Genomic DNA, 24838 nt, shown 5'->3' on the forward strand with positions numbered 1-24838 from the left:
GAAGTGACATTGGAAATCCCCACGCTGTCTTGTGATTGAAGACATAATAGAGAGTGTTTGACATGTTTCCTAGCAGAACCTTATCTCACAGTGTGACAGTATGTTGCCTGGATCCCAGGAGTCAATATACTATAAACACCCAGCAGCCCATACAGCACAGGACTAATACGTTAAAGCAGAGCAAACAGAGCACCGCCGTCTTTGTCTCGGCCTCCTCCGAGGTTTCAATGGCGCTGTTTGATCACGGCGGTTGTTTTGGTGCACGACACCACAACACTGTCCCCGATACTGTTCAGACTCTGGTCACCTGAGCACACATCCTGCGCTTTGGGTTGGTCTCCAAGGAGACAACACACCAGTTATGTCAATGCACAGCGACCTCATGGTAAACATGTTAGTGTCTCTTTAATCACACGTCCTCAGTGAGGAGTCTGATCACACACTGAAGCTACAACATCATCCTATATCAACAGTGCTGCTGCTGTGAATATATATGAGGAAGCTCGGGAGGAGTGGGTTATTCACAGAGAATAAACAAAGAGGACAGAAGTCTTTATTTCTAAGGTTACTAAGTGTGTGGATAGAATAGTATTCATATATATAAAGCTGGGTTAATGACTAAGGATACTGATCAAAGGTCTCTAAGGAGCTCAAACGTATCCTCGTCTGACACGAGTCTGACTTCACTCCGTCTCTACTCTGACAAGCAGCTGTTGTTGTTTTTAGTTTTTTTGGCAACATAAAAAGAGGAAACAGGAAACTTTCGTATGTTGAAACAGATTCCATGTCATCAGAGAGTGTCAGGGAACCAGGGAAGCCGTTCCTCAGAATCAGCTCCTGTGACTCAGGACGTAGGGCAGCTTGTCCTTAAAGGGACTGTATGGAAGAATTATTAATTATTAATTGCTTTGTATTGCCATTGTGTGAACAGATTTTAATGTAACTTAAAAACTGAAACCTTCCAAGACTTTCTCGGTTGTCTACGACAGCCGGTAGACTGATTTCTAAGTAAAGGACTCGGGATGAGTCTTTTAATTCATCATTAAAAAACACCAAAAAGTGTCCAAACTTTTGTAATGTGTGTGAGCCCACAGCAGCAGAGGGTTCAGTTTTAGTTCCTCTCGCTTGTTTTATAATAATCCTGCAGGGTTTACCAAACCACAGCAGAGAACACGGACTTATGAAAGTAACGCGCTGGAAAATCAGTGGAGTGAGGAAGCGGGTTTAAAAGTGGAGACCAGCAGGATTTCATGGATTGTTTGAAAGAGTTCCCAGAGTCACTTTAGGGAGTTCCAGCCAGCCTATAGAGGGAGGTAGCTGATGGGACATTCAAGAGGGTCCAGGAGACCTTGAGTGGGTTTACTCGGCTGGTTCCAGGGGTATTTGCATTGGTTCCAGGTGGACTGAACGGGTTCCATGGAAACAAGACTCCAGGGTTGCTCATAACGGTTACAATGGAATTTATGATGTTTTTTTTTTACTAATCTTTGTTTTTGTGACATATTGGGTTTCCTTCAGTCTTTCTTCTCTGGAACTGTAGAGAGCATCCTGACAGGAAGCATCAATGCCTGGTTTCGCAACTGCTCTGCGTAAGATGGGAGGGCTCTGCAGAGAGTAGTGCGTTCAGTCGACGGCACTACTGGAACCACACTCCCCTCCCTGCAGGACCTGGACACCAGTAGGTGCAGAACCAGAGCCTGTAGGATCATGAAGGATCCTCACCACCCAAACATCGGACTGTTCCAGCTGCTGCGGTCAGGCAAACGCCTCTGCAGCCACGCTGCCAAAACAGAGAGACTGAGACGGAGGTTCTTTCCCCAGGCCATCAGGACGGTGAACTCTGACCTCACCAGGGCGCCCACCAAGCGCCACATGCTGCCCCTCCTATCCACACACACACACACACACACACACACACATACATAGGGCTACATACAGAGCATACACACTCATTACTATTCTATTCACTCACTTATATTTATATTCCATATTGTATATAGACCCGTCTCACTGTAAATATTGCCATTGTCGCAGTTGTCATATTCTTGGATGAATCATCATATTCTGCAACAAAGCCCACATGGTTCAGGTTAATCAGAGAGAAACACCTGTCTGTATTACATCAGGAGACTAAACACGTCCCTGCAGGACATTTTGGAGCAGGGTGTGGCAGAGACGGTGTGCAGGAAGGGATATAAATGGGACTTGAGCTTGGAGACAGTTTCAGGTTACTAGTAGAGGATCCTGGATAATGGATGTCCCTTTCCTACAGATGAAATACTTTTTTATCATCTGCGTAGCTTGCCTGCATATTATTCCATCTGCAGAGTCAGGGCTGAGGCTGAGAACAGGATGGCGAAGAGAGGCCGGGTGGACCAGCGTCCTTCGTCCTCTGCAGACTGCAGACACTGGGAGACATATGTCCACCAAGAATGAGTCTTCTCTTGGTACTGGAGCAACACAGGGAACAGATACGAGCTCCTTGCGTGGAGGTTTTGGTGGATTCACCAGGAGAAAGAACGTCAAAGGAGGCCGTGCGAGGCATTTCGGACAGTTTAACTCTGACACGGTGAGTGCTGACGACTAATGTATACTGACTACTTTCAAAAAGACTTAGTAAGACTCAGGGGGAGCAGGGACATTACAAATACAGCTGAGACTGCAGCTGAGACTGCAGCTCCTCACTGATTCATTCAATGACAGGTGATTCAGTAGTCAGTATACTTTGAAGATTCATTGATAAAGATTAGCTCATACATTAGCTGAACACTTAGCTAACAGAACTGGGAAACCAAAGGCGTGCTGACTCGGAGTGACCAGGATGCCAAGGCCATCGCCAGTACTATTATATAGCTTCAACAGGTATTTGACACCTTAGGTACTCCTGACGCTCTCCTGCAGCGCACGATGTGAGGATCTGCTCCAGCCTCGGACAGTTAGTCTGTGACACAACACATGAATCGTACCTAACAACAACAACCACATACACACAGACAACCACAGCTGACCACATAATGATTCTGATTCTCAATCATGGATACATCAAATTCAAATTGTAGTAAATACAGGAAGGTAAATAGACAAATAAGTCAGGAAATAATAATAATAAAAAAATAAAGATAAAAAAAATAAAATAGATAAATAATAAATAAATAAATAAATAAAGAAAGAAAGAAAGAAAGAAAGAAATAAAGAAATAAAGAAATAAAGAAAGAAAAATAAGATAGTACTACTGGCTACTCGGAGATTACTGTAGTGAGTAGCAAAAGTTAATCTCAGTTAATCATTTTGTGCCTCATTCATTCAGAAGTGTTGAAGTGTTTCATACGCAATGTTCTCTCACAACGTATTTAAAATCTGTCCTACAGTGTAGGAATTATCTCCTAAACCAGCCACAGCATCATGTAGTGTATGGGTATATTTATTATCTGCAAACTAAAATTACATGATATTACGGAAAAAAAAGTCTGAAAAAAAAGATCTGAAAAATGTCCGAAAAAAAAGATCTGAAAAAAAGAATCTGAAAAAAAAGAATCTGAAAAAAAATATCTGAAAAATGTCTAAAAAAAAATGTCTGAAAAACTGTCCGAAAAAAAATCTGAAAAAAAATATCTGAAAAATGTTCAAAAAAAAAGTCTGAAAAAATGTCCGAAAAAAAAGAATCTGAAAAAAAAGTCTGAATAAAAAGATCTGAAAAAAGTCTGAAAAAAAAGATCTGAAAAATGTCTAAAAAAAAATGTCCGAAAAAAAGTCCAAAAAAAATGTCCGAAAAAAAAGATCTGAAAAATTTCCGAAAAAAAGATCTGAAAAAATGTCCGAAAAAAAGTCTGAAAAAAAAGATCTAAAAAATTTTCGAAAAAAAGTCTGAAAAAAAAGATCTGAAAAATGTCTGAAAAAATGTCCGAAAAAAAAGATCCGAAAAATGTCTGAAAAAAATGTCTGAAAAAATGTCCAAAATAAAAGTCTGAAAAGAAATATCTGAAAAATGTCAGAAAAAAAAATCTGAAAAATGTCTGAAAAAAATATCTGAAACAATTTCCGAAAAAAAAGATCTGAAACATTTCTGAAAAAATGTCAGAAAAAAAAGATCTGAAAAAAGTCTGAAAAAAAAGATCTGAAAAAATGTCTGAAAAAAAAGATCTGAAAAAATGTCCAAAAAAAATACTGAAAAAAAAGATCTGAAAAATGTCTGAATAAAAAGATCTGAAAAATTTCTGAAAAAATGTCCGAAAAAAAGATCTGAAAAAAGTAAAAAAAAGAAGTTCTGAAAAAAGTAAAAAAAAAAAAAAGTTCTGAAAAATGTCTGAAAAAAATGTCCGAAAAAAAAGTCTGAAAAAATGTCCGTAAAAAAAGTCTGAAAAAAAAGATCTGAAAAATGTCTGAAAAAAAAGATCTGAAAAATTTCTGAAAAAAAGATCTGAAAAAATGTCCGAAAAAAAAGTCTGAAAAAAAGATCTGAAAAATGTCCGAAAAAAAAATCTGGAAAAAGTCTGAAAAAAAAGATCTGAAAAATGTCTGAAAAATGTCTGAAAAAAAAATCAGAAAAAATTTCCAAAAAAAAGATCTAAAAAAATGTCCGAAAAAAGAGATCTGAAAAATGTCTGAAAAAATGTCCTAAAAAAAGTCTGAAAAAAAAGATCTGAAAAATGTCGGACAAAAAAAGTCTGAAAAAAGGAAATTTAATGAAATTCAAAGGAATCCCCTCCAAGCAACAGAGAGAATAATGAACTAAAATGGAATGTTTTGCAAGAAGCTTGTTGTTTTCTCGCCGGTCAGGCAGCCATTTATTTTCATTCAGTGCAATATGAAACCCAACATGCAGAGAACAGCTGGGTAAATAAAATTAAAAATACATAATAATATCTAATAAATCATAAAGACATCTAAATGTTTACATCAGATAAAGTATTAAAACCCAATACTTTTTCTTTTTCCTTTTGCACCATTAAATCAAATAGAAATATTCTTGAGCATCATTTCTCTAAAACTTCGGGATCTTCACTAGAATTTAGAATAACATGGAGTGAAGTTGAACAAAGCTCGGCAGAACTTACTTTATAAGAGAGCTGTATTAAGTATAGGTATAAGAAGTTACTGCTCTTCCTCTTTCTAAGACGAGTATTATGACAATGAAATCATATCCATATTTCTTTCAGCATAGCTGCAGAGGAATCCAAACGAGGAGCTGCAGCTGTTCTTCAGACTGCGCGGGATGCTTCGGACTGTACACCTGTAAGCTGATCCTGGGACAGTGCCAGCTGAAGGGCCTGTCTCAACAAACAGGTAACATGTTGACCACTTTGTGGTTGTAAATAAAAACCCGGGGTTCCTCTAGATATGTACTATCGCCCACCAGAGAGCAGAGTTTGCTGTAATGATCTATTGCTGCTAAATGACAAAGTAGTGAATCAATCTGTTCCATAATCTCCTCTGATCTCAGTAACATTGGTCAGTTATGAGTTTGTTTCAACTAAATGTAGTATGCGTGTACTTTCTGTAACAGATAAGTTAAAATATATTACACAACCCCGATCTGATGAAATATTATTTCTACAAAAATATATGCCATAATTGTGTTTCAACCACATTTCAAATATGCCATATGAGGTAAAAAGGGATCTGATGAAAGAGTGGAGAGGAGTCAGTAAAGTCCTCTGTTGAAACCACAAACAAGAAAGGAGAAATGAAATAGTGAAACGGGCAAATCAAAGTTTCTTTTTGTCTTTGCAGATAAATTCCTCCAGACCCTGAGGGATTTCTAATCACCACACTGCACTTCCATGTACAATATGCAGTAAACACTCCATTATATTGTGTGTGAGTTGATTATTAACAGATATTAACAGTTAACCTGCATATATCCTCATGACTTCATATCAGAACAGATAATTTCATGTCACTTTCATCTGGATAATAAAATGACTTGATGGAACTTGTGGGACTATACAGTGTCAAATTTGTATTAATTACTTTTTATTTGTTTTTAGATGTGATGTTTTCTTCAGTGTATATTTGACAGTTTCATCTTGTTTGATGTTGATGATTGTTTTTTCCTTACAAATGTCTAGTTAAGTATACAGTATCTGTAGTTTCATAGTCCGCCTCATCTCATATGGACCGCCCAAGAACACCTTAAAGGTGCAATGTGAACTATATGGCCACATGCACCTCTACTAATGGGTACCATTTACATTTACAGTCATCGGTAATAAAAAAAATAAAAGCCAACTACTAACTAACAGCAAGGCAAGAATACGCAAAATCCGACCAAACTGCTGAAAGTCCAAGAGCCAGTCAAAATAACATTGCTATCTTATAATCTTCACGTGTGGCGTCGGCCTGTAGTGTAGGTAGCCCACAAGAGACCCTACCTGACGAGCTATCCTAACCTTAACCATTGGAGGTCAATGCCTAACCTTAACCACTGGAGGTCAATGCCTAACCTTCACTATTGAAGGTCAATGCCTAACCTTAACCATTGGAGGTCAATGCCTATAACCTTAACCATTGGAGGTCAATGCCTATAACCTTAACCATTGGAGGTCAATGCCTATAACCTTAACCATTGGAGGTCAATGCCTAACCTTAACCATCTCGCCAGAGCTTTGCAACTCGTACGTTACCTTCTGAGACCAACCTGCGGTCAGCGGTTAGCTGCAGCAATTCATATTTCTGCCACTTTGGACGCAAGAGCCTGCCAGAAACATTCCTGGCTAGCTCAGTAGGCCTACACACAGCTACCACACAGTCTGCCAGCTTACTTTTCAAGCAACAAGGAGCAAAAAGCAAGTTAGCGCAGAGCTGCTAACTCGAGAAGTAACAAAGGACTGGAGCGATTGGTTTCCTCCAATCTGCAATCTGGTTTTCCTCCGTCACCGACGGAACCGCCAGCTAACAAAGGAACCCCTTTTCCTCTATGGACTTGGTAATGTAACTGGCCCAACATAGCACAGCGTTAGCATAGTAACGGCACATGTCGAAGCAAGACTGTTTAACTTTAACTTCGATCAATGTGCATTTATTCATTTGATTTAATGCTATTCACTGAGCTTTATTGTTGTGATATTATTGTAGTCAGGTTTATTTTTATTTTTACATATCCACGTACAGTAAATTATGTATGTATATAGCTGCCCGACAAAAAGCTCTTATTTACCCGTCCAGTCTTTAAAAAGTCTCCAGTCCAAAAACTCAAATACTGGGAAGAAAACATATCCACTGGATAGTTTATTATATTTATACTATCTGTATTTAACTTTATATAATCATGAATCAAACATCCCCTTTCACAATCAGTCATGTGAAAAAAAGAAAAATGATAAAAGAGGAATTTGGAGGAGGAAGAAACGGGAAGAGAGATTTAGTGGTTGATCGTTGATCTCCAGAATAAAAGAGGATAAAAGTCGGAGCTCAAAGAACACAGCTCAGACCTGATGAGCTCCTGACACGCTGACTGTTGGAAACCACTCTTTCTGAAGCCATGTCCACACAAAGGTAATGTACTCCTCTCTGCTTCTAAAATGCTTGGTGACTGTCCAGCTGTTTGCTTCATTCATTCTGACTCATTCGTTTCATTGATTTTGACGTTTCAGGACAAACGTAGCTTTGCTGATTGGGACCATTGCCATCGTGTCCCTGATGAAACCGGACTGTGTGGCTGTAGAAGGAGATGAAAAGGGATTTAAACTGTGCGTCACATCGAGGCGAGCGATGAAAGACCTCTCTCATCACAATCTGACCAACGTTCCCTCCGATCTTCCCAGTGACCTGCAGTATTTGGACATTTCACACAACTCCATCCAGAGACTGAACGGAGCTCCGTTTTCTGGACTGTCCCGGCTCTGTTATCTGAAGGTAACTCACTGTGGCTTGCAGGAGATCTCTCCCAGTGTCTTCAGTCACATACCAGCACTCAAAGTTCTCAATATATCCTACAATGACTTACCTGTCGTCCCTGACATTTCATCTAAACTGCTGAAAATCCTTGATTTGGCAAACAATCTGTACAACAGCTATCAAATTCCAGCCTCATTTCAGAACCTAACGAATCTGGATGTGCTGTCATTAGGTAGCACAGCGGCTCTGTCGGTCCACTACAATGACTTTGATCCATTGACCAACGTTTCTCTGCATCACCTGGTGTTGGGAGCAGGAATTCACTGGCAAACGTATGATTCTGGTGCTCTCGCAAAACTGACGTCTCTTCAAACATTCACACTTTTTGCATCTTTTTGCGGAGATTCCAGCATGTTTGAGAACGTCCTCGTGGACTTGAATGTGACGAGGGCAACATCACTGAGATTCATCACTCTATTTCCAGACAACTGCAACGTGACCGACCCCTTTTTTAACAACCTGAGAACTATGCCATTTGTACAGAATCTCACCGTAGAAAACACCTGGATCAACAGCTCATTTATGGAGGTGCTTCTGAAGAACGTGTGGCTCTCCTACCTTTATGACCTCTCATTTGTCAACATCACTTATAATGAAGATACACCAGACGGGTTTCAGTTTCGCACCATTAATCACACAGTCAATCTTTGCTCAATTACCTTCAATGGTGTTAATCATTATCAATACAGGTACCCCACAATCAACATTAGTTTAGAGACCGTCTCAAATCTGACTTACTTCAAGTTCTCTGGGACCGGAATGAACATTTTACCGTGTAAACTCCTGTCTGCCCTGCCATCACTGGAGACGCTGGATCTGTCAGATAACCTCTTAACGGATTCAGGCTTCTGGTGGTATCACTGTTCGTACACCTCCGTCTTCCCCAAACTCAGGAGACTGTCTTTGAACAAGAACCGCTTCAGCAGTCTCTCCTTTATCTCTGAGAAGACGCATCAGATGAAGACATTAGAGTCTCTGGACCTCAGCTTCAACTCCATCTACTTGGACAAGGACTGCTCTTGGCCTGATCAGCTGACTGAGCTCCGCCTGGCGAACAACAACCTGGGCAACAGAGTCTTTCAATACCTGTCCATGAACTTTGAGAGGATTGACTTGTCAAAGACGGGAATAACAGCCATAACGCAGGAGGATATGTCTCGGTTTCCCAAGCTGACACACCTCCAACTCAGCTCCAACAGCATCCAGGTGATCCCTGCAGATCTCAGCTCCCTGGTTCTGCTCAGCCTCTACGTAGACCAGAACGCTATCACATCTATATCCGGGGAGGTCTTGGCAGGACTTCCCAGACTTCAGACCCTCAAAGCTGGAAGCAATCCATTCGTCTGCTCATGTGACTCCTATTGGTTCGTCTCTGTTCTCAACAAGTCTTTGCTCCCGGACTGGCCCTTAGATTATACATGCAGCACCCCGCCATCTTTTGCAGGCCTGTCTCTCTCAGAGTACAAAACCAGTGAGCTGTCATGTGAGATGTGGCTTCAAGCTGCAGTTGCTATTCCTGTAATAATAATGATATGTGCAGTCATAGGTCTGGTCTTCTATAAATGTGACGGAGTGTGGTATACAAAGATGTTATGGGTGTGGATCAGGGTGAAGAGGAGAGGCAGGAAACGCTCCAGCAGGTTGCAGAATGCATCATATAGTTATCACGCGTTCATCTCCTACAGTCATCAGGACTCCGGCTGGGTGGACGGCCAGCTGGCGCCCTCTCTGGAAGGTGCCGGGCTTTCACTCTGCGTTCACGAGCGTGACTTCGTCCCCGGCGAGTGGATCATAGACAACATCATCAACTGTGTGGAGTCCAGCTACAAGACGCTGTTTGTCCTCTCCAAACAGTTTGTCCAGAGCGAATGGTGCAACTACGAGCTCTTCTTTGCCCAGCACAGAGCCATCAGCGTCCAGCAGGACTCTTTAGTCTTCATACTTCTGGAGCCCATTCCGACAGACTCTCTGCCCAAGAAGTTCTTGAGACTTAGAAGTTTACTGAGGCAGCAGACGTACCTCGAGTGGCCCAAGGATGAACGGAAGCAGCAGCTTTTCTGGGCAAGTCTTAAATCCATGCTGCGCATGGCAGACAAATCTATGGTTCTGAAGGACGTGGCTTTGGCCATTGCCGATACAGCACCTCTACTTACAGATCAAGTGTAAGAAGTAATATCTCAGTTCTCAGATAGCAAAAGAAGAATTATTTTAATACACTTAATGGTACTTAATCAAAATCTTGACTGACAAAACAGGAGATATTTTGTATGTGAGTTATGAAAAGTGATCATTTAAATTGAGAAATGTGGAACTCACATTTCAGATGTTTAAAACTGAATTGTAGGCATCTGTAATTAGAGGTTAACATACACGTTAAGAACAGAAGAAACAAGTTGTAAGTCTTACAGGATCTTTTCTTAAAGCATTTCAATAAGTCAACATGTAGCTGAAGATGAATATGTCTAGTCAGTCAGAGTTAAAATGGTTCTAGATATTACAGTAGGATATGTTCTCATGTATTCAGGTCGATGTTGGATGCTGTAACATTAATATATATATATATATATATATATATATATATATATATATATATATATATATATATATATATCTAAGTGGAGTGGATTGCTGCCAAACCAAATTCTGTTGTGTTTAACATGCAATGTGAATAAATCCTCTTGATCTGATCTGATCTTGTGTTTGTGTCCTCTGTTTTAATTGAAGTAAATGTCTCCATCTACTGTTTGTAATGAAACTCTACACCCACACACCGGCATGAAGGAATGAACTAGAACGATGTCTTCCACTCATATTTAACACAGAATATTTTAAATTATTAATGCATTGTCCCGGGATATGCAGCACATACTAAATATAGATTAGGGTTCATCATTTAATTTGAGTACACAATTTAATTATATAAAAGGTAAATTCATAGAAAATTAAGTTTGTATCTGCTTTATGTAAACAGGCAATGTGATTGTCAGGGTTTCATTTGAGTACATGATTTAATCATATGAAGAAACATTTATAGAAAATTATGAGCTTTGTATGGAAAAGTTTATCAAGGTGTAAACTGTTATATATATATATCTATGTAAATGTGGTAAATGCCATTGCTGTCAGCTCTCAGTGTGTACTGGGTCTCTACATTCTTGATATTGATATACTATAAAAGGTTTTCATACCACTTTGTATAAACAGAGTTTTAAGTTATCACTAATGTATATACAGTAAACGTTACTGAATCATTTATTAATACTTATAGATCACGTATTAGTCATTTTTTAAGAACAACTGTTCCCATTGGCTGGTGTCTGTCCTTCAATAAATAAATAACCAGACAGGGTTTTATTTCACAACCACGAATATTAGAGGCTCTAAACAGAGGACACAAACACAAGATCAGATCAGATCAAGATGATTTATTGTCATCGCATGTTAAACACAACAGAATTTGGTTTGGTAGCAATCCACTCCACTACATACACATACATATATATATATATATATATATATACAAGGAAAAGTATATAAGGCCGCAAATAATGGTTTTCTGCTGGGAAAAGACACGGCTCAGCAGGGAAAAATCTGTGGAAGCAAAAGAGGCCTTTTCACACTAAAAAGACAGAATCTTTATAAACTTGATTTGTCTAACTCAGACGGCTGAAGCCTTGTGTTAGCTTCAGCTGATGTTTGGAATACATTTTTGTCCCCCATTCAATATAGACAGGAGGAATATTTACATCAACCAACATCGACCTGAATAAATGAGAACATATCCTTTGAGTTCTTACACTTGATCTGTAAGTACAGGTGCTGTATCGGCAAAGGCCAAAGCCACGTCCTTCAGAACCATAGATTTGTCTGCCATGCGCAGCATGGATTTAAGACTTGCCCAGAAAAGCTGCTGCTTCCGTTCATCCTTGGGCCACTCGAGGTACGTCTGCTGCCTCAGTAAACTTCTAAGTCTCAAGAACTTCTTGGGCAGAGAGTCTGTCGGAATGGGCTCCAGAAGTATGAAGACTAAAGAGTCCTGCTGGACGCTGATGGCTCTGTGCTGGGCAAAGAAGAGCTCGTAGTTGCACCATTCGCTCTGGACAAACTGTTTGGAGAGGACAAACAGCGTCTTGTAGCTGGACTCCACACAGTTGATGATGTTGTCTATGATCCACTCGCCGGGGACGAAGTCACGCTCGTGAACGCAGAGTGACAACCCGGCACCTTCCAGAGAGGGCGCCAGCTGGCCGTCCACCCAGCCGGAGTCCTGATGACTGTAGGAGATGAACGCGTGATAACTATATGATGCATTCTGCAACCTGCTGGAGCGTTTCCTGCCTCTCCTCTTCACCCTGATCCACACCCATAACATCTTTGTATACCACACTCCGTCACATTTATAGAAGACCAGACCTATGACTGCACATACCATTATTATTACAGGAATAGCAACTGCAGCTTGAAGCCACATCTCACATGACAGCTCACTGGTTTTGTACTCTGAGAGAGACAGGCCTGCAAAAGATGGCGGGGTGCTGCATGTATAATCTAAGGGCCAGTCCGGGAGCAAAGACTTGTTGAGAACAGAGACGAACCAATAGGAGTCACATGAGCAGACGAATGGATTGCTTCCAGCTTTGAGGGTCTGAAGTCTGGGAAGTCCTGCCAAGACCTCCCCGGATATAGATGTGATAGCGTTCTGGTCTACGTAGAGGCTGAGCAGAACCAGGGAGCTGAGATCTGCAGGGATCACCTGGATGCTGTTGGAGCTGAGTTGGAGGTGTGTCAGCTTGGGAAACCGAGACATATCCTCCTGCGTTATGGCTGTTATTCCCGTCTTTGACAAGTCAATCCTCTCAAAGTTCATGGACAGGTATTGAAAGACTCTGTTGCCCAGGTTGTTGTTCGCCAGGCGGAGCTCAGTCAGCTGATCAGGCCAAGAGCAGTCCTTGTCCAAGTAGATGGAGTTGAAGCTGAGGTCCAGAGACTCTAATGTCTTCATCTGATGCGTCTTCTCAGAGATAAAGGAGAGACGGCTGAAGCGGTTCTTGTTCAAAGACAGTCTCCTGAGTTTGGGGAAGACGGAGGTGTACGAACAGTGATACCACCAGAAGCCTGAATCCGTTAAGAGGTTATCTGACAGATCCAGCGTCTCCAGTGATGGCAGGGCAGACAGGAGTTTACACGGTAAAATGTTCATTCCGGTCCCAGAGAACTTGATATAGTTCAGATTTGAAACGGTCTCTAAACTAATGTTGATTGTGGGGTACCTGTATTGATAATGAGTAACACCATTGAAGGTAATTGAGCAAAGATTGATTGTGTGATTAATGGTGCGAAACTGAAACCCGTCTGGTGTATCTTCATTATAAGTGATGTTGACAAATGAGAGGTCATAAAGGTAGGAGAGCCACACGTTCTTCAGAAGCACCTCCATAAATGAGCTGTTGATCCAGGTGTTTTCTACGGTGAGATTCTGTACAAATGGCATAGTTCTCAGGTTGTTAAAAAAGGGGCCGGTCACGTTGCAGTTGTCTGGAAATAGAGTGATGAATCTCAGTGATGTTGCCCTCGTCACATTCAAGTCCACGAGGACGTTCTCAAACATGCTGGAATCTCCGCAAAAAGATGCAAAAAGTGTGAATGTTTGAAGAGACGTCAGTTTTGCGAGAGCACCAGAATCATACGTTTGCCAGTGAATTCCTGCTCCCAACACCAGGTGATGCAGAGAAACGTTGGTCAATGGATCAAAGTCATTGTAGTGGACCGACAGAGCCGCTGTGCTACCTAATGACAGCACATCCAGATTCGTTAGGTTCTGAAATGAGGCTGGAATTTGATAGCTGTTGTACAGATTGTTTGCCAAATCAAGGATTTTCAGCAGTTTAGATGAAATGTCAGGGACGACAGGTAAGTCATTGTAGGATATATTGAGAACTTTGAGTGCTGGTATGTGACTGAAGACACTGGGAGAGATCTCCTGCAGGCCACAGTGAGTTACCTTCAGATAACAGAGCCGGGACAGTCCAGAAAACGGAGCTCCGTTCAGTCTCTGGATGGAGTTGTGAGAAATGTCCAAATACTGCAGGTCACTGGGAAGATCGGAGGGAACGTTGGTCAGATTGTGATGAGAGAGGTCTTTCATCGCTCGCCTCGATGTGACGCACAGTTTAAATCCCTTTTCATCTCCTTCTACAGCCACACAGTCCGGTTTCATCAGGGACACGATGGCAATGGTCCCAATCAGCAAAGCTACGTTTGTCCTGAAACGTCAAAATCAATGAAATGAATGAGTCAGAATGAATGAAGCAAACAGCTGGACAGTCACCAAGCATTTTAGAAGCAGAGAGGAGTACATTACCTTTGTGTGGACATGGCTTCAGAAAGAGTGGTTTCCAACAGTCAGCGTGTCAGGAGCTCATCAGGTCTGAGCTGTGTTCTTTGAGCTCCGACTTTTATCCTCTTTTATTCTGAAAATCACCTATCAAATATCACATCTCTCTTCCTGTTTCTGTAAATTCCTCTTTTCTTTCTTCCACATTACTGATAATTGCACAGTAGCACTATTATTACTGTATCCTCAAACGTTTCTGACTGTATTGGGAACATGTAACTGTATATCTGTAGAGGCTAAAACTACATGCTACTACTACAACTACTTCCCCCGACCCTAAGTAGGATACGCGGTTACAGATAACGGATGGATAAGGCTCACCGTGTCTCATAACATCCCTGGAACTCATTCATTCATCATCAGAAGTATTTGCAGCGTGTTAAAAACCTGTGGTCACACAAGTGGTTTCAAATTGCCTAAAACTTTTAAAATGTTCTCATAGTGACTCCACAGTGGTTTTGTTCATTGTCTGTCCATTAGCTAAATGCATTGCCCACCCATGCACTAAAGTAAATCATGTGTGTTGTGAAATCACCCAATTAACCAGCATTATCTGCCTGCAGAGTTTTTTTTTTTAATTTTCCGCTTAGACTGATCCAGAAATATTTTGTATGTCAGTTATGAAAAGTGATCATTTAAATTGAGAAATGTGGAACTCACATTTCAGATGTTTAAAACTGAATTGTAGGCATCTGTAATTAGAGGTTAACATACACGTTAACAACAGAAGCAACAAGTCATAAGTCTTACAGGATATTTTCTTAAAGCATTTCAATAAGTCAACATGTAGCTGAAGATGAATATGTCTAGTCAGTCAGAGTTAAAATGGTTCTAGATATTACAGGTAATCATAATAAAATAGAAATATTCAGATTTCAGCAGAAAACCATTATTTGTTCTGTTTTGTGGCCTTATATACATTTCCTTGTAAAAACATATATATGCATATATATATATGTATATATATATATCTAAGTGGAGTGGATTGCTGCCAAACCAAATTCTGTTGTGTTTAACATGCAATGTGAATAAATCCTCTTGATCTGATCTGATCTTGTGTTTGTGTCCTCTGTTTTAATTGAAGTAAATGTCTCCATCTACTGTTTGTAATGAAACTCTACACCCACACACCGGCATGAAGGAATGAACTAGAACGATGTCTTCCACTCATATTTAACACAGAATATTTTAAATTATTAATGCATTGTCCCGGGATATGCAGCATATACTAAATATAGATTAGGGTTCATCATTTAATTTGAGTACACAATTTAATTATATAAAAGGTAAATTCATAGAAAATTAAGTTTGTATCTGCTTTATGTAAACAGGCAATGTGATTGTCAGGGTTTCATTTGAGTACATGATTTAATCATATGAAGAAACATTTATAGAAAATTATGAGCTTTGTATGGAAAAGTTTATCAAGGTGTAAACTGTTATATATATATATCTATGTAAATGTGGTAAATGCCATTGCTGTCAGCTCTCAGTGTGTACTGGGTCTCTACATTCTTGATATTGATATACTATAAAAGGTTTTCATACCACTTTGTATAAACAGAGTTTTAAGTTATCACTAATGTATATACAGTAAACGTTACTGAATCATTTATTAATACTTATAGATCACGTATTAGTCATTTTTTAAGAACAACTGTTCCCATTGGCTGGTGTCTGTCCTTCAATAAATAAATAACCAGACAGGGTTTTATTTCACAACCACGAATATTAGAGGCTCTAAACAGAGGACACAAACACAAGATCAGATCAGATCAAGATGATTTATTGTCATCGCATGTTAAACACAACAGAATTTGGTTTGGCAGCAATCCACTCCACTACATACACATACATATATACATATATATATATATATATATATATATATATATATATATATATGTGTGTATTTACAAAGAAATGTATACAAGACCACAAAACAGAACAAATAATGGTTTTCTGCTGGGAAAAGACACGGCTCAGCATGGAAACATCTGTGGAAGCAAAAGAGGCCTTTTCACACTAAAAAGACAGAATCTTTATAAACTTGATTTGTCTAACTCAGACGGCTGAAGCCTTGTGTTAGCTTCAGCTGATGTTTGGAATACATTTTTGTCCCCTGTTCAGTAAAGACAGGAGGAATATTTACATCAACCAACATCGACCTGAATAAATGAGAACATATCCTTTGAGTTCTTACTCTTGATCTATAAGTAGAGGTGCTGTATCGGCAATGGCCAAAGCCACGTCCTTCAGAACCATAGATTTGTCTGCCATGCGCAGCATGGATTTAAGACTTGCCCAGAAAAGCTGCTGCTTCCGTTCATCCTTGGGCCACTCGAGGTACGTCTGCTGCCTCAGTAAACTTCTAAGTCTCAAGAACTTCTTGGGCAGAGAGTCGGTCGGAATGGGCTCCAGAAGTATGAAGACTAAAGAGTCCTGCTGGACGCTGATGGCTCTGTGCTGGGCAAAGAAGAGCTCGTAGTTGCACCATTCGCTCTGGACAAACTGTTTGGAGAGGACAAACAGCGTCTTGTAGCTGGACTCCACACAGTTGATGATGTTGTCTATGATCCACTCGCCGGGGACGAAGTCACGCTCGTGAACGCAGAGTGAAAGCCCGGCACCTTCCAGAGAGGGCGCCAGCTGGCCGTCCACCCAGCCGGAGTCCTGATGACTGTAGGAGATGAACGCGTGATAACTATATGATGCATTCTGCAACCTGCTGGAGCGTTTCCTGCCTCTCCTCTTCACCCTGATCCACACCCATAACATCTTTGTATACCACACTCCGTCACATTTATAGAAGACCAGACCTATGACTGCACATACCATTATTATTACAGGAATAGCAACTGCAGCTTGAAGCCACATCTCACATGACAGCTCACTGGTTTTGTACTCTGAGAGAGACAGGCCTGCAAAAGATGGCGGGGTGCTGCATGTATAATCTAAGGGCCAGTCCGGGAGCAAAGACTTGTTGAGAACAGAGACGAACCAATAGGAGTCACATGAGCAGACGAATGGATTGCTTCCAGCTTTGAGGGTCTGAAGTCTGGGAAGTCCTGCCAAGACCTCCCCGGATATAGATGTGATAGCGTTCTGGTCTACGTAGAGGCTGAGCAGAACCAGGGAGCTGAGATCTGCAGGGATCACCTGGATGCTGTTGGAGCTGAGTTGGAGGTGTGTCAGCTTGGGAAACCGAGACATATCCTCCTGCGTTATGGCTGTTATTCCCGTCTTTGACAAGTCAATCCTCTCAAAGTTCATGGACAGGTATTGAAAGACTCTGTTGCCCAGGTTGTTGTTCGCCAGGTGGAGCTCAGTCAGATGAGCAGGCCAAGAGCAGTCCTTGTCCAAGTAGATGGAGTTGAAGCTGAGGTCCAGAGACTCTAATGTCTTCATCTGATGCGTCCTTTCAGAGATAAAGGAGAGACTGCTGAAGCGGTTCTTTCTAAAAGACAGTCTCCTGAGTTTGGGGAAGACGGAGGTGTACGAACAGTGATACCACCAGAAGCCTGAATCCGTTAAGAGGTTATCTGACAGATCCAGCATCTCCAGTGATGGCAGGGCAGACAGGAGTTTACACGGTAAAATGTTCATTCCGGTCCCAGAGAACTTGAAGTAGGTCAGATTTGAGACGGTCTCTAAACTAATGTTGATTGTGGGGTACCTGTATTGATAATGATTAACACCATTGAAGGTAAGTGAGCAAAGACTGAATGTATGATTAATGGTGGGAAACTGTACCCCGTCTGGTGTATCTTCATTATAAGTGATGTTGACAAATGAGAGGTCATAAAGGTAGGAGAGCCACACGTTCTTCAGAAGCACCTCCATAAATGAGCTGTTGATCCAGGTGTTTTCTACGGTGAGATTCTGTACAAATGGCATAGTTCTCAGGTTGTTAAAAAAGGGGTCGGTCACGTTGCAGTTGTCTAGAAATAGAGTGATGAATCTCAGTGATGTTGCCCTCGTCACATTCAAGTCCACGAGGACGTTCTCAAACATGCTGGAATCTCCGCAAAAAGATGCAAAAAGTGTGAATGTTTGAAGAGACGTCAGTTTTGCGAGAGCACCAGAATCATACGTTTGCCAGTGAATTCCTGCTCCCAACACCAGGTGATGCAGAGAAACGTTGGTCAATGGATCAAAGTCATTGTAGTGGACCGACAGAGCCGCTGTGCTACCTAATGACAGCACATCCAGATTCGTTAGGTTCTGAAATGAGGCTGGAATTTGATAGCTGTTGTACAGATTGTTTGCCAAATCAAGGATTTTCAGCAGTTTAGATGAAATGTCAGGGACGACAGGTAAGTCATTGTAGGATATATTGAGAACTTTGAGTGCTGGTATGTGACTGAAGACACTGGGAGAGATCTCCTGCAAGCCACAGTGAGTTACCTTCAGATAACAGAGCCGGGACAGTCCAGAAAACGGAGCTCCGTTCAGTTTCTGGATGGAGTTGTGTGAAATGTCCAAATACTGCAGGTCACTGGGAAGATTGGAGGGAACGTTGGTTAGATTGTGATGAGAGAGGTCTTTCATCGCTCGCCTCGATGTGACGCACAGTTTAAATCCCTTTTCATCTCCTTCTACAGCCACACAGTCCGGTTTCATCAGGGACACGATGGCAATGGTCCCAATCAGCAAAGCTACGTTTGTCCTGAAACGTCAAAATCAATGAAACGAATGAGTCAGAATGAATGAAGCAAACAGCTGGACAGTCACCAAGCATTTTAGAAGCAGAGAGGAGTACATTACCTTTGTGTGGACATGGCTTCAGAAAGAGTGGTTTCCAACAGTCAGCGTGTCAGGAGCTCATCAGGTCTGAGCTGTGTTCTTTGAGCTCCGACTTTTACCCTCTTTTATTCTGAAAATCACCTATCAAATATCACATCTCTCTTCCTGTTTCTGTAAATTCCTCTTTTCTTTCTTCCACATTACTGAAAATTGCACAATAGCCCTATTATTACTGTATCCTCAAACGTTTCTGACTGTATTGGGAACATGTAACTGTATATCTGTAGAGGCTAAAACTACATGCTACTACTACAGCTACTTCCCCCGACCCTAAGTAGGATACGCGGTTACAGATAACGGATGGATAAGGCTCACCGTGTCTCATAACATCCCTGGAACTCATTCATCATCAGAAGTATTTGTTAAAAACCTGTGGTCATACAGGCAAAAAACCCAAAGTGGTTTCAAAAGCTTTTAAAATGTTCTCATAGTGACTCCACAGTGGTTTTGTTCATTGACAGTCCATTAGCTAAATGCATTGCCCACCCATGCACTAAAGTAAATCATGTGTGTTGTGAAATCACCCAATTAACCAGCATTATCTGCCTGCAGAGGTTTTTTTTTTAATTGGCCGCTTAGACGGATCCAGACAGAGTTTAGCATCTTCTCTCCAGCCCTCTGTGACACAGCGACGTAATGACAGCTTCATTAGCTCTCATGGTTGTGACTCACTCTCACTGAATCCACACATCACTGGCTGGGAAGCAGCACTTCAGCGGCCTTACTAGTCATTGTTTAAAGGGACTGTTTGTAACTTTTTAAGCGTATAAATGTACTGGGTCGGGACACATGCGCGCTTGCATATGCGCGTTCGCGTGTGGCCGCTGCCTCTCCTCCGCTGCCTGCTCACCTTCACTCAGACAGAGCTGACGTTCGTTGATTTCACGGCCACAGGTGTCGCTGTTAACAAGCATTTCTGAAAGTTACAAATAGTCCCTTTAAACCAGATTACTTCCTGCGAAGGGCCCAAACAAGCATTTCATAACGCAAATACGAGTCCTATACCTCACCATATTTAGTGACGTAAACGAAACACAATAATTAATCCAGTTGTTTGAAGGAGATGTTTTCACAGAAATATAAAATAGATATTAGAGAGAGAAGAATGACCTGTTTAACTTCCTAACACTAGCTCTGAAGAGTTTATAATATATAATTAAAACTGCCAATGACAACATGTTTTTTAATCAAAGCAAATATTTAAATAGAAATTGTGTGTTTTTATGCAAATAACAAAGTAAAAGGATCACATTTAGAGTTTTTGATGGTTGGAATGGAGCACGACATGGAAGTGAAAGTTTGTTTATTTAAATGTGAAATTACAATGAACATATATTGTGGGTAATCGTGATCTCAATATTGATCAAAATATGGGCCATAATCTTGCAGCCCTAACACACACACACACACAGTATAAAGGAGGTACTGGGAAGACTAGAATAAGCATTAAATGAATGGGATGTAATTGTGCAGCAGCAGCAGCTCAGTCTGCCAACATCTCCCACACTCAGCAGTCCTGGAAAGCAGCGGCAGCAGCAGTGTGGCGTCAGAGCCTGATGGCGTCTGTGATGACGTTCCATGCCATAAATATCCTGAACCTATTAATCATCTTTCCAGCGGTGAAGGACAGAGTCAGGCTGACTGAACGCACCATATACAATCAGCACAAGGCTTTAAATGAACAGTTCAGCATAAATAGAATCACAAAGGATCTTTAGCATTATTTCTTGTAGAGAAGCTGCCATTACTTTATATTGAAGTGACCATATCGACACATGACTTATTTCATATACGATTTAAGAAGTCGATTAGTCGTTTTTTTGTGCTTGTTTAATGCCGATTAACTTATTTCTGAGGAACGTTTGAGCACATCTCTGGTTTAAAGTGGTGCTTTTGTGTGATCCTTTGTGGAGAAACTCAGTTTCACAGATCTGTGGATTAAATCAACTAATCGATTAGTTGACAGAATGGTACGAGTGTTAGTCGACTAAGAATTTGTGTGGTTAAGGACGGCTTTAGTAAACACACACTCAGGTTTAGAACTTGAACTTGTTTTTGTGTCTTTAGTGTTCAGACTGCAGGGAAATCCTGTTGGTTTCTCAAATCAGATCTTTAAGTCAGACTGTCTGCAAGTGATCAGACATCACCGACCTCAACATGGGTTGTTGAACAAGGCCTTTAGGTATCGTATGCTTGTGTAAAAGAGGCTTGTTTGCAGCATACAGGAGGTCGTGCAGACTGTCTAACACGATAACCTGAGAGCAAAGAGGAAACTATCTCTCTCTGCCACCCATGTCTTTCTCTCTTTCTGTTTATGTACATCTGAGGATGGGAGGCTGAGCAGGCAGGACAGCTCCAGGCACACAAAGGCCACAAAGAAATGCATCAGTATAGACATCATCAGTATAGGCAACGGTGAAACCTCATAACTGGTAAGAACATGAATCACAAAAGCAGGAACTTCTGGAAACGTTTGAGGCAAAGTGACCGAAGACGTTGGGATCTTGATGCATCGTGTGTTTTAGTTCAACTAGAATCTCCATTCTAGACCAGCAGACTTACTAAAGGTTAGAAGAGGTATGAGGCTCTCCTCTCTCCGTCCTCAGCTCCCTGGCAGTGACTCTCCATCACCCCCTCCTGGCCTCAGTAAGCCGGCCTGGTGGTTCTCTTCACCTCAGGTGGGCCTGACGGGGGGGAAGTACCGGCGTGTTGTGTCTGCTGTTTAAATGTCGAGCGAGAGTAGCAGCTGGTTAATCTTTCTCCTCATAGAAGGGTGGATTTGGTTCTTTAAAAAGTCTCAGATTGTCTGACAACATAAAATAAATCTACTTTTAGAAGCCTGGTGTGTTTTGAATTGATGCTCCACCCTCAAACCCTGCAGGCTTGAACTGATGTCTGTTACACTGGATTACTATAGTGACATGTCTAATGAGCTTTACCCGGACTTTAAGGAGTGCAATGTATAAATGATGAAAGCTTGACTACTTGTTTGTGAAGCCTGCTCACAGTTCCTCTCCTGTGTGTGTGTAGATACCATGCCGGTGTCGTCGTCCACAGACTGGCAGGCGGAGTTTGTAGCCCTGTAAAATAGGCATAAACTAAAGAAGGACTAAAGAAGTCAGGGTTTGTTGGACTGCCAGACTGCTTTGAAGGTAGGGAGCAAAAGAGCAAACCTGCAGCCCAGATCATCGTGCATCAACATCATACCATTTCTACTGAGGATTTCTACTTAATCACAATTAGAGGACATATAATGCAGTGTATTTTAAGGTATTCAGTCTCCAAAGTGTCTGTCTCTGCAGAACTGGGAGCTTAAAGAAACAGCTAATACATGACATCATTTTAGTGCATTGCATTGTGGGTAAACATATGCTAATTTATTGACCACTTGGTGGCAGCACATCATTTACTGTAGCATTACTGTAACCCAGCAGACAGGTTTTGCACAAGTACTGTACATATGACTCCCACCACAGCTGTTATTTCACTCTGTCATCTCAACACCTGCAAATCAGCGTCCAAAGAGCACTTTAAGAATAATTAATAACAAGTTCTGATGTTGCTTCAGGTGCCTGTTTAAAAGTCTGGATGTGTTTGTGGTCAGAAAAGAGACGGAACAAGTCTAGAGGGCAGGGAGGAGCCTGGCAGCCGCCAAACAGCGACACCGTAGAGACATGCATGAAGGTATAATGCCGAATGTATGATTGCACTTTACTTTATTGGCCTGATGATATTTATCTTTGATCATTGTCTTACATTCATGGACTAAACCTCAAACTCTTATGGTGGTGAGTGAAGCATCGTCTCTCTAAAGGCCTTTTCACACCTGAAATGTAGAACCAGGGTCGGCGTTTACATTATAAACATTTGATCCGGTTGGTTTTGGTTTCACATTACAATCATGTGAGCGCAGTAAAGTATGGAGGACCGAACCTGCCAAAATCATAAATAAATAAATGACTCAATAAATAAATATGTCATTAAATATAGCAAAAATAGTATTAGAAATTAATGTAGCCATTAATTAATTGATCAAATGTGACAAATGTTTATTTTTCCCTTTTATTTATGTATTTATTTTATTCATTTTTTATTCAATTAATAAAAAAAAAATTGTAATGTCTTTTTTAAATTTATTTTATATTTCTTTTTAAATGCATTTATTTATTTATGCACGATTTTCCCTTTGCATTTCACCCCACTGCTGCCTCGTACCGGTACCGGTGTTGCAGATCAACCGTCTGAAGCCGAACTGTTTCACGGACCCACCGAGGTTTAGCTCGTTCAGAGCGGTAACCTCCAGGCAGATGCCGCCGCGGCGCCTCTCAGCGACAACGGCGGTGCACTGACATTTGGAGACTCCGCTCATAGAGCACGGATCGGTGGCAACACGCCGGACCGCCGGGCGCTCTGCACGACTCCGTGTCCTGTGATGGAGAGAACGGCTCGAGGACGTGACCGATGTCTGGGTGCCGTTGTCGCTTGCACGCCGCGTTTCTGGCAGCTATCGGCCTGGCGGTTCCAACCCTGAACGAGCTAAACCTCAGTGAGTCCGTGAAACAGTTCAGCAGGGCTGTTCATAATCTCATGAATAATATATCAGCAAGTTAGCAACATATAAAAATAAGATAAAGGTTATTAAATTACACTAGTTGAGGCTTCCTCTGATAGTCGTTAAAGACACCAGATGATCCAGTTGGAGAGAACCCCTCCCTGTAAAAGGGTCACTTGGTTGAAACTGATTTTGACGGCAGTTTTTCAGTCTCATGAATTAAAGATTGCGGCGCTTGTTTATCTGGGGGATGCAAATGGCAACATAGGTGATGATGTTAATGCCAGCCATGCTTCCCTGCCTGACAGCCTGATTAAAAGGAGAAAAGGAATACCGAGGGAGGATTGTTTCCTCTTAATCACTCATGTTTTGGGGGTTAGTGCTCGACAGTGTTTAATTCAAAAGCTTAATATAATTAATGGAACCTTCCTAAGACTTAATGCTTGAAGTGACGACTACGGCGGCAACATGACATGTCCTAGTGAATAACACCTCATAGTCTCTCCATAGTCTCCTCTATTCCTCAGCCATGTTGGAGGAAGCTAGCTGTGGGGGTTAATGAGTAAGTCAACCAACAATCATCCTGTCAATTAGTATTTATTATTCATAGAGCCATGGTAACCGGAAAGGCTGACTTCCTTTTGAGGCCTGCTGTCTGCAGCGTCTCATTAGACGGAGCTCTAAATGATTCCAGCTTCCCGACCTCGGCACCGCCGCGCTCCTTTTGGGCCGCAGGAGATAAAACATGGCAGCTGAATAATAATTAGCCCCGCTGCTGCTGCTGCCTCCTCCTCTTCCTCTTCCTCCTCTTCCTCCTCCTCCTCCGGACGCAACACACTTTTGACCACAGGGACAGAAAACTTGATGTAATCGTTAGATTGTCTTAGCACATTTTATGAATTATAATTATTGTTCACTGATGTAAAAACACGGCAGACTCTCCTATCGTTGAGGAGGTGATGTAACATGTAGTAAGCAGCTAACTCTGGATGTCAGCGGAGCATCTCTTCCACACTGAGGACAATACAGTTGTTGAGACACTGTATTCTAGTTTTTGGGGACAAATTGAAATGTATTTAAGACTGACTCTTCGATCAGCGGTCAGCAACCTGCGTCTCTTCAGCTCCTCTCCAGCGGCTCCCTGTGGATTTATACAAATGGAAATCGATAACTGTTTTTTTGTTTACATT

At 41.4% G+C, this 24838-nt stretch overlaps 3 protein-coding genes across 3 annotated transcripts; 1 reads left to right on the top strand and 2 right to left on the bottom strand.

Moving 5' to 3' along the window:
* Positions 1-7398: 7398 nt before the first annotated feature.
* LOC119482819 (toll-like receptor 1) lies at positions 7399-10552 on the top strand. The gene is made up of 2 exons (XM_037760696.1): positions 7399-7494; positions 7593-10552. The coding sequence occupies exons 1-2, from the start codon at positions 7481-7483 to the stop codon at positions 10060-10062; spliced, it is 2484 nt and encodes an 827-aa protein (XP_037616624.1). The 5' UTR covers positions 7399-7480; the 3' UTR covers positions 10063-10552.
* Positions 10553-11677: 1125 nt separating this feature from the next.
* Positions 11678-14348, bottom strand: LOC119482818 (toll-like receptor 1). The gene is made up of 2 exons (XM_037760695.1): positions 14258-14348; positions 11678-14159 (listed from the first exon to the last, which is right to left on the bottom strand). Exons 1-2 carry the CDS (start codon positions 14269-14271, stop codon positions 11690-11692), a joined length of 2484 nt encoding a protein of 827 aa, XP_037616623.1. The 5' UTR covers positions 14272-14348; the 3' UTR covers positions 11678-11689.
* A 1774-nt stretch (positions 14349-16122) lies between these two features.
* On the bottom strand, positions 16123-19148 carry LOC119482820 (toll-like receptor 1). The gene is made up of 2 exons (XM_037760697.1): positions 19058-19148; positions 16123-18959 (listed from the first exon to the last, which is right to left on the bottom strand). The coding sequence occupies exons 1-2, from the start codon at positions 19069-19071 to the stop codon at positions 16490-16492; spliced, it is 2484 nt and encodes an 827-aa protein (XP_037616625.1). The 5' UTR covers positions 19072-19148; the 3' UTR covers positions 16123-16489.
* Positions 19149-24838: the final 5690 nt, after the last annotated feature.

This window comes from Sebastes umbrosus, chromosome 23 (genome assembly GCF_015220745.1).
Source record: "Sebastes umbrosus isolate fSebUmb1 chromosome 23, fSebUmb1.pri, whole genome shotgun sequence".
NCBI lineage: Eukaryota > Metazoa > Chordata > Actinopteri > Perciformes > Sebastidae > Sebastes > Sebastes umbrosus.